Source organism: Scomber scombrus, chromosome 15 (assembly GCF_963691925.1).
Source record: "Scomber scombrus chromosome 15, fScoSco1.1, whole genome shotgun sequence".
NCBI lineage: Eukaryota > Metazoa > Chordata > Actinopteri > Scombriformes > Scombridae > Scomber > Scomber scombrus.
In genome coordinates, this window is record NC_084984.1 from 6,687,150 (window position 1) to 6,702,096 (window position 14,947).

The 14,947-nt window shown below is 37.3% G+C and overlaps 1 protein-coding gene across 1 annotated transcript in view; it reads left to right on the forward strand.

The window, feature by feature from the left end:
- The window catches only part of jmy (junction mediating and regulatory protein, p53 cofactor), a 31,222-nt gene extending 20,128 nt beyond the window's left edge, over positions 1-11,094 (forward strand). The window contains exons 3-10 of the mRNA XM_062434256.1: positions 2,502-2,652; positions 2,934-3,103; positions 3,585-3,750; positions 5,883-6,073; positions 6,160-6,255; positions 6,852-6,944; positions 7,144-7,654; positions 9,094-11,094. Coding sequence (XP_062290240.1) covers positions 2,502-2,652; positions 2,934-3,103; positions 3,585-3,750; positions 5,883-6,073; positions 6,160-6,255; positions 6,852-6,944; positions 7,144-7,654; positions 9,094-9,401 — 1,686 coding nt within the window. The 3' untranslated portion in view covers positions 9,402-11,094. The remainder of the gene's footprint in view (positions 1-2,501; positions 2,653-2,933; positions 3,104-3,584; positions 3,751-5,882; positions 6,074-6,159; positions 6,256-6,851; positions 6,945-7,143; positions 7,655-9,093) is intronic.
- Positions 11,095-14,947: the final 3,853 nt, after the last annotated feature.

Below are 14,947 nucleotides of genomic sequence, written 5' to 3' on the forward strand. Positions count from 1 at the left end.
GCAGCAGTGTATTATTTATGATGCACGGATTAGATCAGGAGCTGAGTGACACTAGCAGGCGGGAAATCTCTTCTACCAAAGTGACAGATTAGAGACAGTAGAGATGATATCGCCCTGTGATATCCCGTCATATCATCCTGTCTCTTTTGTGTGGGCTGGAGCTGGAAAAGTCATATTTTCATGTATATTTATCATAGAAATGTATCATTTTTACTTTTACTCTTCTCACCTGGTCTGGTGTTCTTCTTTTTCTGTGTTTTGGTGGCCTCATGTTGAAAAATAACTGATTAACTACACAAAAAACAAACATAAAAAGCCAATGACTCCCAAATGACTAATGCCAACATGCTCATGCCCATCATACATTTGATAATTAAATATTAATTTAACCATTAATTCACCCCACTTTAATATAATATAGATACTTTTTTATATCAATTGTGACACTTTCTTTTTTATTGATAATGCACATTTCCTTTAAATCATATCAGCTTTCTCTCATTTTAAACACCTTTAGGAAACTTTGAGGTAGTAATTTGTATTTGACGCCACACACGAAGTCTCTGAAATTTAGAAACTTTAATTCAATTCAATAAACTTTTGCTTCTTCATTGTACTTTTGATTGCAGTTCTTATGACTTATTTATAAGTAATGTTTATAAGTTTTTTAACTTTATAAGTTTTTTATAGGCCTGTCACAATAATTATCGACTATCATACAATAATGTAATTATCAACATTATCATGTCTATATATGGACTTATCATATGATACATGGACAACTTCACATTAGCAGCTAAGAGGCTTTTCATGTCACATTGTCTAAGCGAGTAGTTGCCTCCATTCCTTACTGTGCACATCCTGAGTGGAGACTGCAGAAGAATGATTCGATTTCAGTCTGATTGGATGCAGGAGCCGGCCATCGATATAAGACAATATCACAGCTGATTTAACAAAATCACTTCCATTCATATCAAAGCAACGAAAATATCATTTGACGTTTTTTATTTCTGAGCTCAAACAGACATTTAAATGAAAAACAATGTAGTCTGTTCTTTAAAAAAAAAACAAAAAAAAACCTCCTGTTCACTATGAAGTGCCGAGTTTTAAATGCATTTCAGTTAACACAATGTGGGATTAATAATGGATTATCTTATGTTATCTTAATGTGTAATAAAGCTTCATTTAATAAATAATTGATTCTAATATCTGCTGTGTTATGTTTGAACAAGTTTCAGCTTCACTGGGAAAAAGCTTTGTATAAAACCAGTCAAGCAATGAAGGACGACTTGACACAGAGGTGTTTTACTGTAGTTTGATTTGTAGCAGAGGTCAGCAGGAACAAAGTTAAACAACAACAACATGCAAACAAGTTGTAAAGCATGTTTTAAATGTTGTGTTGTAGTGTGACAGCGGGCAGCGCGACATGCCATCAGGTCTGATTGATCTGCTCTCGGTGCCATTTGGAGCTCTGTGGGTGTTAAATCCTGGACTCAGCTCTTTTCTTCATATGTTCTCAAGCTCTGTGAGTCACTCCACGCTGACTCCTTTCCGCAGGAGGATGTTAAACAATGAGAACCAAGACGACTAAAAGGAACTTGTAATATTTTCTTTTTCTCCTTTTTAAAAATTTTTTTCTCTCATTCCTGAAGTGACTTTTTTTTTCTTTTTTCTCTCTCTTTCTGGTCTCTGACGTAATCTCTCCTCCCCCGACTCGCTCCACGTTTCACCCCCTTAAAAAAAACCAACACCACTCCCTGTTCTTGTGCCTCACGTGCAGACACACACAGACACACACACAAAGCATGGTTAACATAAATCAAGGCCTTTGAGGTTTGTTAGTGCGGCCAAGTTTATTTTAGAGCACCTACACACACACACACACACACACACACACACACACACACACACACACACACACACACATACATCTGTTTCACATTGACATATTAATATAGGACTACATGTGTTGTGCACAAGGCTCTTAGTGGGAGTCGATCTGTATGTGTGTGTATGTCTGTGTGTACATTTTGTTCCTTGCACTCTCTCCTTTTTTTGGGGGGGTGGGGTGTAGTTCTCAGTCAACACCCAGGACAGGACTCCACGTGGCGTTGCCTTTTACCCCCTTTTTCTCACTCACTTTTTCACATGGCCTGACACGAGCCGGCGGACTGTAACAGAAGTGAACTCTGCTCCTCATGTCATTTGTGCCTCTTTACTTACAGTTGTGTTATCTGAAGGCTTTTCTTCTTTTTTGGTAATTTACCCTCCTTTATTTATTGTTCCAGCAGCCCAGTAGGACACTGGGTTAGTGTCACTGTAAACATAAACACACACAGGCATGCAATAAAGTGTCTGCTCACTATTACCACCATCTGCTGTCATGTGCTGGTATTACAGAGCACTGGAAGTTAAATGATCTGTCTTCACTGAACTCTATCACCTCTGCTGCTTATAATGCTTCAATCTGACCCCCCCCCCCCCCCCCCCCTCTCTATCAGATATCGCTGGAGACGGAGCGCCTGGGTCCCCGGCGGGTGGAGGGTTTTAGGAAAGAGGACGAGGAGTGGCAGAAGAAGGCTCACACCGCCGTGCTCTCCATACAGGACCTAACTGTCAAGTTCTTTGAAACCACAAATAGAGCACAGAAAGGTAAACAAACACAGAGAGAGAGAGAGAAAGGAGGCATTTCCTCTCATTATGAAACCGTATGTTGTTGTCTCTTCTGTGAACTTTGAACCTTTTGTATTGAATGTTAACCGGATAACAAAGTGCACTTATTTCATTTCCCTGAACTCACATGCTCTCCCCTTGTGCCAGAAACAAATTAATCATGTGCTTAAATAGCCCAAAATAGACTTTGCTTGTCCGATTCTGGAGTTGAAGCACTTGTATTCTTTGCTAAAACGTCGCTTTTATTTTATTTATCGCAGCGCTATATGAGAGGATGCGCGCCGACCAGAGGAAGTTCGGCAAGTCGGCGTGGGCCGCAGCAGTGGAGCGCATGGAGCGGCTGCAGTACGCCGTCTCCAAAGAAACTCTGCAGCTGATGAGGGCCAAAGAAATCTGTCTGGAACAGAGGAAACATGTGCTGAAGGAGGAGGTAGAAACACACTGATGTAGACCTGCATAAATGTGTGTTTTTATGTGTGTTGTGAACTTGTCTACCTCCTACAGTGAGTGTTTGTGTCCCCCAGGCCTGAGGGACACAAACACTGTAGGATTTAGACAGGTTGAGAAAAGGACGGGGAAAAAAAGCAAGATAATGGCTGTTAAAAAACTGACCTCATGGCTCAGGCATCCTGAAATGGAGAGAATAACATCCTGGTGTAACAACAGTGGAAATGACTCATTGAGATCGACTGTTGGGGTCAAATGTTTGCTTTTACTTGTGAAAATAGGTTTAGATGCTGCAGCGTGTCAGCTCTGCGAGAGAGAACAGGAACACAGCCTCAAGTTTAATTTCCACCGGGTTGATTTATGCTGAAAACAAATACAGAGTCAGGTGCTACACAAATCAGTCAGCCTGTGGTGTGTGTGTGTGTGTCTTTAGTGGAATAATGTCTGGCTGCTTCTGTTTGTAGATGCAAAGTCTGCAAGATGGAGAGGATGCCATGCTGCGTCTGGACCAGCTGGAGTCGCTGTACTACGAGCTGCAGCTGCAGCTGTATGACATCCAGGCAGAGGTGCTGCGCTGTGAAGAGATGCTGCTCACCTCACAGCTGCAGAGCCTCCGCAGGCAGATGACAGGTGAGCATCTCTAGTGTTATTTAGTGTTATTCCAAAATATGTGTGTGTGTGTGTGTGTGTGTGTGTGTGTGTGTGTGTGTGTGTGTGTGTGTGTGTGTGTGTGTGTGTGTGTGTGTGTGTGTGTGTGTGTGTGTGTGTGTGTGTGTGTGTGTGTGTGTGTGTGTGTGTGTTTCTGTGCGTGCGTGTTTGTAGCTCAAAGACTGTACAGTAAAGTGTTAAATCAGGGATGTCAGACTAATTTTAGTTCAAGGGCTATATACAGCCAAGTTTATCTCAAGTCGGCCAGACCAGTAAAACCATTGCATAATAACCCTAAAATATAATATAACATATATATAATTATAACTTTACTATTATAAACAATCTATTTACTGTGAAAAATGAGTGCAGTTTCAAAAGTGTCTCAGTATTTTTCTGGTTGTTTTTCACAGAAGCTGCTGATTAACAGCATTTTGCACAATGTTAAATATATGAGTTTGTTGGGTTTTTTTGTCATTAAAATGTTTTTATTTATTTTGATATACTTGAACAGACAGCATCATTACAAACTTTTCATTATATATCACAGGTCCATGTTGAATGCACAAATTATAACCACATGCACTATCTAAGAGAGAAAGAACATATACACACATACAGGCCTGGACAAAAATGATGGTACCCCTAGAAAAGATTGAAAATAATTTGACCATAGGGACATGTTAAACTAAGGTGTGTCCTCTAATTAGCATTACAGGTGTCTTCAAACTTGTAATCAGTCAGTCTGCCTATTTAAAGGGTGACAAGTAGTCACTGTGCTGTTTGGTGACATGGTGTGTACCACACTGAACATGGACCACAGGAAGCGAAGGAGAGAGTTGTCTCAGGAGATTAGAAAGAACATTATAGACAGGCATGTTAAAGGTAAAGGCTATAAGAACATCTCCAAGCAGCTTGATGTTCCTGTGACTACAGTTGCACATATTATTCAGAAGTTTAAGGTCCACGAGACTGTAGCCAACCTCCCTGTACGTGGCCTCAGGAGGAAAATTGATGACAAATTGAAGAGACGGATAATACGAATGGTAACCAAAGAGCCCAGAACAACCTCCAAAGAAATTAAAGGTAAACTCTTCAAACCCGAGACAACTGGAGCGGTTTTCTCATGAGGAGTGGGCCAAAATACCTGTTGACAGGTGCAGAAGTCTCATTGACAGTTACGGTTAAGGGTACCATCATTTTTGTCCAGGCCTGTTTAATTAGTTTGTTTTTTAAAATTATTCTGTTGAACCACAATTCAAAAGCAATGTCTGATTTTTATTGGTTAATTTTCAGTAAATTTTTATTTTTTTGACCTCAAAACTAAAAACTACAGCTGTGTCTTCACAGTGAATTTGCCAATGTTATCAACAAAAAACACGTCCCTATGACCTCCTGAAATTCTCACTATCATCATCGACTCTAGCCAACTGTTTTGCATATGATACAATCTCTAGCATAGTTTGTGTCCATAAATGGTTTAAATATGACCACAATATGTAGTGGGCCAGATTGGACCCTTTGACGAGCCGGTTGTGGTTTGACACCAGACATGTTAAAGGATAATTAAAGATATTGGTCAGAACTTTCTGTATTTTACTTATTGTCAACAAATCTCATGTTTAAGTCCAAACCAACAATGAACTGATGTACTAACGAGTGTTGTGTGTTTATCAGAAGCCAGATATATTTTACTCCTCTGTGCCGCAGATCTCCATGTTTGTCCAAAAACGATTAAAAACACATCAGTGAGTCACACCACTGCACTGCGTGACACATTCCTTCATTCTGAAGAGTTTTGGCACTTTAGTTTGTTTATAAAAAATGGCTCCAAAGACTAAAAACAGCGATCATGTTTTCAGTCTCTGGAGAGCAGCGAGCCAGACTGAGCATGTGTGAGAACACATTTTAGAGTGCTTTGTTCCACGGCTGTGTCCCAAATCACTACCTATTAACAACACTGTGCTAAGTTTGATATTATTATTGCACATGTTTTAAAGTACTGGTTTCTCAAAAATGGAGAAAAAAAACTCCTAATTTGTAATTTTTTTGCAACAGTGTCGGTCTGTTTCAGCACCTTCTTTAACTGAGTTTAAATGAATCTCTTCTTCCAGAGCGGCAGGACGAGGTGGTGTACTACGATGCCTTTGAGAGCCCTGATGCCATGAAGGGTGTAGAAGACCCCGGGACCTCGCCGTCCCCCCTCAGAGACGATGAACTCAGCGTCCTGCAGCACAGGACGCGGCAGCTGGAGGCCCGCAGGGGGCGCATCACTGCCAAGAAAGTCTACCTCAAGAACAAGAAGGTGAGAACTGATGATGAACGAGTGCAGCTGTCGTCTGTAACCTGCCGAGTTAAATATTTATTCTATGTTCATGTTTTCTTTGACAGGAAATTTGTATTGTCAATCACAACCAGAAGATACAGCAGCACCAAGGTCGCCAAGCTGACAGCAGCTCTCTGCAGCCTCTGCGGCCTCTGCAACAGGTGTGTGTGTGTGTGTCAAAGATTTATCAACAGGAGCTGAACTCTGTGTTTGTTATTGAGTCTGATGCTACAACTCAAATTAACATGAGACATGTAAACATTTGCATATGTTTTGAATTATTGCTCAATACTATTTACAGCCAAACGAAACAACAAAACACACCGTATTACTTTTAAAGTGTTTACACTGGTGACTTATTTATTGTAGAATAAATTTTACTCATTTCTTTACAGCCTATATCCAAATTAAATTTCTGAATTACTGAACCCTCGCTAACCTGCATGAGGTTTGAGACTAAAGCTGACTAAGCGTCTGGAACAACCTGCTCAACAAACTCAGACTTTTGAAAGTTATTTAAGCTATTTAAGTTCTTTTTTATTGTCAGCCTAATTTTTCATAACTTTATTCAATCTGGGTATATTATTCTGCATTCATTTACAGTATGTGTGTATACAGGTTGGTTTATGTATGCATGAAATATGTTTTATATGTATGTTTTTTCTCTGTTTCTTTTTTCTTAGAAAGCTCTTTGTCATTTTTTATGTGTATGTATTATTTATAACATGCATGAACATCTTTGTTGTTTCCTCTAAAGGGAGAAATTGATGAAGATGATGAAGTCAAGCAAAATGCCCGAGTGAGTCAGGAGAGGCAGAGGACTCTGGATAGACTTCGCAGCCTCAAACAGGTGAGCGTTCAAGACTGAGGTAGACATTCCCAACTGTATATAATAAAACTATAGTATAACTATAGGACTGTATGGAATAAAATACATCATTACATTTTAAAAAGTTAAATCACAAAACCCCTCAGAAAGCCTGCAAGGGGAAATTGCTCCTCTTTTCCTCGAGAATCTTTGACTGAATCTTTGTGTCTCTGCGTCTCAGCGTTATCCGGGTCAGGTGACTCTGAAGTCCAGCCGGTTGCGTCTCAGCCAGGCTCACCCTCCTCGGAGGAGAGCGGGTCAGCAGCCGAGCACCCAGGCGGCGTGCGTTCAGACCGACTGCATCTCCGACCTCCCAGAACTCTCCGCTCCTCCTCCAGACGCCTGCGGCTGCGACAGCGTCTCTCTACCAACAGTTCAGCTCGATAATCTCGACTCTTCACCTCCTTTCCTCTCGCTGCCTCCTCTGTCAACTTCCCCGTCTGTTCTCTCGCTGGGTCCCCCTCCTCCTCCACCTCCTCCCCCACCTCCCCCTCCGCCTCCCCCGCTGCCTCCTCCCTCAGAGGAGCAGCAGCAGAGTAATCCCACAGACAGCCAGGTGCTGCCGCTTAAATGTGAGTCCGAGTCCTCCTCGCTGCCGTTTTCTCCTCAGTTCTTCGACAGCAGCCAGCTGCTGACGGCGAGGAAGAAGTTGAAGAAGACGGCGTCTTTGGACTCCTCGCAGTGGAGAAGAGGTGAGGAGGAAACACACAAATGTAATTTTCACAATAAGATTTGCTGCCGTTTAATACTACAAATCCCAGAATGCTTAGAGGCAGCAAATAAATCAGTGAGTAGCTTTATCAGAAATACATCAGAGGAGCAGCTGGTGAACAAACTCACAGATTTAATAAAGGAGTTGGTCAATATTTGGCTTTTTCTCATCATGCAGTCAGCAGCTGTGATCTGATTTAAAGCTGCACAGGAAGTAAAAACCATAAAAGAGTCGCTGATGTTTAGCAGAGTGCAGCTTGTTGTCTTTAACTTTCTTGTGACATCACTCCCTGCAGCATTTTGAAAAAATGATCCGCTGATAAAAGTCATCAAACATCTTATTTTGTATTTCTGATGAACAGCCTTCCAGCTCTGACCTCTGTCACAGTTTTATTTTTCTGTGACTGCTTCACATTTAAAAACAACCCTGTGTTTCATTATTTGGGTTTTTTTTTATGTGAACTAGCAGCATCAGGAAATGTTTAACAGTAACTTAATACAGCTCTGATAGTAACCAGTGAGGCTAATATCAAAGAGATCAACTTAATAACAGTAAGTTTGAATTAGAAACACTAACAGTGATCACATCTGTCGGTCAGATTGATCACAATAAGCAGACGATGATTGAAACCACATTTTTTTCTTTTTTTATTTGTCCTGCAGATTACAATGCAACTGACATTTATATATTTATTACATGAATATAAAGTAATAAAACAAACAGCTTTTCTCTTTTCTGCTGCGTCTTGTTGGCAACGTTTTTAACTGAGAGGAAAACTGTTTACCTCCTTCCAACAGCAACACCTGTCATCATATGAACTTAAATAACCTTTACCCAGCTCAGTCTATACCACATACCGCCCCCTGGTGTTTGGGAGGAATATTACATCTAACTATTAAATAATGGCTTTTGTAATAATAATAAACTTAATTTGGTAGCACGACTTCTACAGCTTCACTATATGTTATTTATATAGCAGCTTTCATTCAGGCAAGTGCTGTTCAAAGTGCTTAACAGGCTGATAATGAGACAACATGAAGAAAAGGAATAAAAAAAAAAATTAAAAGACAGAAATTGAGACCAATGCTCACAAGAGAAAATAAAAAAGGATTTTTAAAAGTTTAGAAAATTTAAATAGAATAAGTAAAAAAAATTAAATAATTAAATAAATAAGTAAAAAAGGAGAGAAAAGTAAAAGGGTTTATTAAAAAGTTAGTGTAAAAACTAGATTAGAATAGATAAAAAAGACAAAATGAAAGTAAAATAAATAGTAGTTTGATCTAAATCAGTGGCTAAGAGATGGTGGATTAAATATAGAGCTGCCAAATCATTTAGTCTTTTAAACTCATTAACACAGAGCGATTATAACTTCAATTTATCATACCTGAAGCTAACTGTCTTATCGATGTGTGTCTGCAGCGAGCTCCCCCATGGACGAAGTTCTGGCGTCTCTCAAACGGGGAAGTTTCCACCTGAGGAAGGCCGAGCTGAGGGTCCTGGCCCCCGACCCCGACGACGACAGCAACAACATCCTGGCTCAGATCAGGCAGGGCGTCCGGCTCAGGAAGGTCCGAACCCGACCGGAGCAGCACCACACCAAGACCTTCCCCCACTCTACCGACGATCTGACCCGCAGCATCCACGAAGCTCTGAGGAGGATCAAGGAGGCGTCGCCGGAGTCCGAGTCCGAAGACGAAGGCCTGCCGTGCACAGACTGGGAAAACTAGTTTGGTTTAATGGAAGATTTTTTTGTTTTTTTTTACTCTTTCGTGGAGCCAGAATGAAAAGAAAAACAACCCGTTTCAAGCAGACAAACCAGGGTCTGAACCCCCTGAAGAAACCTTGGTGCAATTTGAACAAAAGAAAATCTTCATTTTTTTATATCAGAGAAAAGAAAAAACTGCTCAGAGGTCTTTTTTTGTTGTTGTTGTTGTTTTTTTTTGTTTTTTTTTACATACTTCTGTTTGTCATTTGTAAAAAACAAAATGGACCACTAATCTTTTATTTTTAAATGTTCTGGCATTTTATTTGGCGAGGAAACAACCTCTAACCTCTCATCATGTCAGTCCAAACGTACTGTAGTTTGCTGTGATGGGTTCGTTTTAGGAAGTGAGTGTTTCATTTTTTTTTTTTTTAATCTTTCGTCTCACTGATTACGTTACACTTTTACACTTTTACATTTTTTTACTCGTACTGTATATTTCAGCGCTTTTAAAAAAACATTTACATCCTGCATCCTGAAGGTGGAGCTGTCACCAAAATCATGGTTTTCTAGTTATTTTTTAATCAACCTGGTGGAAAGAAATTTTTTAAAACTTTTTTTCCCCACTTTTTAAATGATATATGCATAAAAAAACATAAAGAGAAAAGTGTGATATAATAAGAGGAATACATGATGGAGGAAAAGTCATAAAACATCTCGTTCAGAGATTCAGAGAAATATGAAGTGAGGAAGAGGCGGATTTGTACTCCTCCTTTGAGCCATAACTCAAGTCAGATCTGAACATACACACACATTTATTTTTATATTGAGTGTGATTTACACGTTCACAGGATGATCTCTAATGTGCATCATGAATAAACGTCCTTAATTATAGAAAAAAAGATGCAGAATCTGCCAGAGATTCGTCAGGATTTTAAGTTTTCTTCAGTATCAAAGTGACTGAAAACAGGAACTGATTACAGCTAGTACGTCATACATTTAATGGCACCAAATAGCAGCTAAAATCCATTAATATAATTTTTTTTTTTTTTTAATGTTGCATTTTCAATATGTTATAATTTTCTGACACTTTGTTTAATAGAAATGTATATTCCAGGAACGCTGACACTCTCAGGAGAGACCACGGAGACTAAAATAAATAATTTGTGCTCTAATTATAACAGAATACAGCGTACACTCACACTATGGATAACTTGAATCTTGGACTAGTTTAGTTTAATTTATTTTAATTTATTTCCGTCATTAAACTCAAATACAGACATATAAATAAAGTAAATAATTATACATCCTTATTTTCTTCATCTCTCTTATAAACTAAGATGAGATTCCTTATAAAATACCATATAATATATAATATATAACTTTTCACTGTAAAAACTCCTGCAGATGTCATTCAGCTCATAAAAACTCAGCTTTAAAGTTATATAGCAGATATAAAGTATATAAAATAGATGTATATTCTCACTTACTGATCACAGTAAAGTGAATGAAAGTGAATGTGTTTAGTGTTAAAATAGATAAACTAAGAGCACAAATTATTTATTTATTCTTTTTTTTTTCCCTTCATGGCTTCTCTCCTCTGAGGCTTCGTACTACTCCATTCATAAATGTACAGACCATTTTCCCCGATATTAAAAATCAGTGGAAGAACAGGCAGAAAAAAAACTTAGTTCGAACAGCTTAAACCTCTGAGTCAGACTCAGATTGCAGAATTTATTTATTTTATTTACACACTTAGAAAAAGTTTAAATAAACTGTTTACCTGCAGCAACTTCAACTTTTATTCATAAATGAAACTCATCTGATGTGCGTCCTCTTCTTCTCTCTAAAGGACGCTGTTTAACACCAGCTCAGTATTTTATATATATTTATCATTTATATTTCAGCGCCTATTGAAATATAAATGATTTACTTGATTCTAGCTTTGATATTTGGATGGATATAATGTCATATTTTAATATATATACGGATAAGATCTCCCCATGAACTGTTGTTATCTTTCCCTAATGTTTGATTACTCTTAACGACGCCGAAACTGAAAAACCCGATGTTAGAAACTGACCAGTCTCAAAACCAGGATTACAGAGCTCTAAAATAATTAAATTAATTATTTTAAATGACTCGTTAATGGTTAGTCATTTTTCAAGCAGAAACTTTGAATAATTACCTGGTTGCAGCTTCTCTAATGTGAGGATTTGCTGCTTTTATCTGTTTTATGTCTTTATAAACTGATAATTTGGGGTTTTCTTTTATTATTGGTTAAACAAAAAAGACATTTTTGAGCTTAAGGAAATTTTGGTGGATATTTTCTCACAATTTTTGGACATTTAACGATTAATTGATGATAAAAAATTAATAGTTGCATCCCGAGGTAAGATTAAAAAATGTGGAGGTGGATAAATGTCATCAGTGTTTCTCCTTGTTTTAAACACATTAAACACACATTAACTCCTCATGTGGAGCAGTAGAAACATGTTGTTTTGTACATGCAGCTCATCTGAAGTCTGACGCTTTGTTGCCCTCTGCTGGTTCATCACTGACACTGCCTCTGCTCACAGCTGATAAACATCTGGACTACATCTGATGTTCATATTTATTTTTTACTGTTTTACTGTCTTTTTTTTTTACTCTCTTCCACTGCCTTTTTCTTTCTTTCTTTACATTCACGAGTTGTTTGAGTTTGATGTGTGTGTGTGTGTGTTGTTGTTGTTTTTTTAGTTTTTTTTTTTATATCCGTCTCTCTCTCTCTCTCTCTCTCTTTCTATCATGTTTGAAATGTGTCAAAAATCTTCTGAACTCACCTGACTTTTAAAAGAAAAGGTTATTCACTGAGTGCAATGGCTAAAATTTAAAGGAATAGTTCAACATTTTGGGGGAAAGATTTTGAGCTGCAACGATTAATCAATTAGTTGTCAACTATTAAGAAAAGAAAATTAAGAAAAGAAAAATCACTTGATAAGACAGTTGATACAGCTGCCAAATGGGAACATTAATGTCAAATTTGATGCAAATTCATCAACAAAAAAAACAGCTGAGAGAGTTACGCTGACGTCCCTAAAAGCATGTTTAAATTGCTTAGATATTTAAAAGAGTTTAATTGGAGCGTCCTCATAGCTGAGAGGTTACAGTGCAAGCGACATTTGTTGCATGTCAAACCCATTTCTCTCTCTGTTAATCTAAATTCCCAAATATGTTTAAACTATTCCTTGAAAACATAAAGTGTCACAGCTGCCATTCAAACAAACTGCTGCTTAGTGTTTAATGTTTCATTTTATGACTCATTTTTAACCCTTTACATACTGTTCATGGTCTAATATGACCCCAAAACTTTTCTTTTAGTCAGACATTTGACGACTTATCTTCATGTGACCCAGAATATACAAACAGAAAAGTATTTTACAACTTTATAAAACTGTTTTAGTGCAGCTGACACACAAAATGACACATACGATTTATGTATAGAGACTGATTATGAGGGGATATATTAAGAAAAGCCTGAATATGAACAGTATGTAAGGGTTAACATCACGTACTGTAACTGTAAACTTTAGTTTCAGTCCGGTTTTTTTTATATATATTTGAGGTTATTATTAAACCATTGTGCTTTTTTTTTTTAAATTAATTTAACTTTTTGTTTTGGTTAAGGATCCAAATTGTGAATTGTATGTTGTTTTGTTGGTTTTTTTTTCACCTTTAACCTTTTTTGACTTGTGTGACCTTATGCATGTGACCGGTTTGAGGACGAAACCCATCACAAACGTAAGTGCAATAATTACAATTTTAAAATAAAAGTCATAATTAATTGTACTGTAATGAAATGTAAAAAATCATGAAAATATATCCGCATGCCTAAATGTATTGAAGTATTTATTGAAACTTCATATTTTAAAGAATTTTTAAAAAGCATACAAATGTAAATGTACTTTTAATGTTTGTTTTTATTTCTTTTATTTTGTTGCATTTTGTTTCCTATCATGACATTCCTCTCTGCTTTCTTTATTCCAATTATATATAAATAAATAAAATTAAGCACCAAAATGTTCATTATTTGATTTTTTCTTGGTCTGGTTGAAGAAGTACTACAAAAGTTCTAATCCTGCGATTTAAAAGTAATTCATTGCAAGTTAAAGTCCTGCATAAAAAAGTAAAAGTACTGCAGTATTATGAGTGATGTAGTATGCAGTATTACAGTAAAAGTAGTGGTTTGGTCCCTCTGACTGATATATTATTATATATGACATCATTAGATTATTAATAGTGAAGCATCAGTGTTAGAGCAGCATGTTACTGTTGTAGCTGCTGGAGGTGGAGCTAGTTTACACTACTTTATATACAGTTAGCTAGTTTACACTACTTTATATACAGTTAGCTAGTTTAGTCCAGTGGTTCCCAACCTAGGGGTGGGGCCCCTCCAAAGGGTCAGCAGATAAATGTGAGGGGTGATGAGATGATTAATGGGAGAGGAAAGAAGAAAAAACTAAGTTCTGATACACAAATGTGTTTTCAGTTTTTGGACTTTTTCTCTAATCTTTGATTTTTGCTGAAATATTGGATCATTTGAACATTTATTGAAATGAAACCATGTGAGAAGTTTAGAGGGAAAATCCCTATTTGGTGGAGCTGTTAACAACTCATAGACATCTGAAATGTGAGCCTGACTACACACTGCTTTTTGGTTTCATCTTTAACAATGTGTTGTATTATAAAAGCTTGTTATATTATCCATTGTGGCAAATCTTCATCTGAAAAGTAACTAAAGCTGTCAAATAAATGTAGTGGAGTAGAAAGTACAATATTTCCCTCTGAGATGTAGAAAGTAGCATCACATGGAAATACTCAAGTACAAGGTAAAGTACTTAATTACCTCCCAGCTCTGCTCCAGTTGTTTTGAAACCTGTAAACTGTAAAAAAGAAAAACACAACCGCATATTTTTTTCATTTGTTTTTTTTTCTTTTTTTTTTTTTACTACAAACTCAAAAGTTACAATTTGTGTGAGTGTTTTAAGCATGGTGGTAAAATTAACATTTAAAATGTCATTATTCAAATGTTTATTTATTTATTTCCCTTTTCAAGCTGGTTCGTGTTCGTCACTTTTTCAACGATTTGATTTAAAGTCTCTTCAAGTCTCCCAAAAAACAACAAAAAAAACACAAAAAAAGAAGGAAAAAAAAAAAAGTACCCGAACCTTCAACAACAAGAAGCCCTTAAAAATAGAAATTCTTCTTCTTCAGGTTGTAACGTACCATCTTGTGTTCTTTTTTTTGTACCTCCGACGTCGCTCGATCTTTCTTTTTTTTTGGCAATAGTAAATCCCACAAAAAGTTAAAGTACGTAGTCGCCGTTAGCTACCGTTGATGCATCTCTGTAACCGTAGGCAACATCAGCAAGAAGAAGTCGTCATATCTGTACAGGAAAACAAATATTTGGCAAGAAAAAAAGAAAAATCCAAACTTGCTTATACTTTCATTTTCCTTTTTGATAAATAGTTCAAAAATATTGCCAGTTTTTCCGCCCCCCCCCCCCCCCCAAAAAAAAAACAACACCTTTAA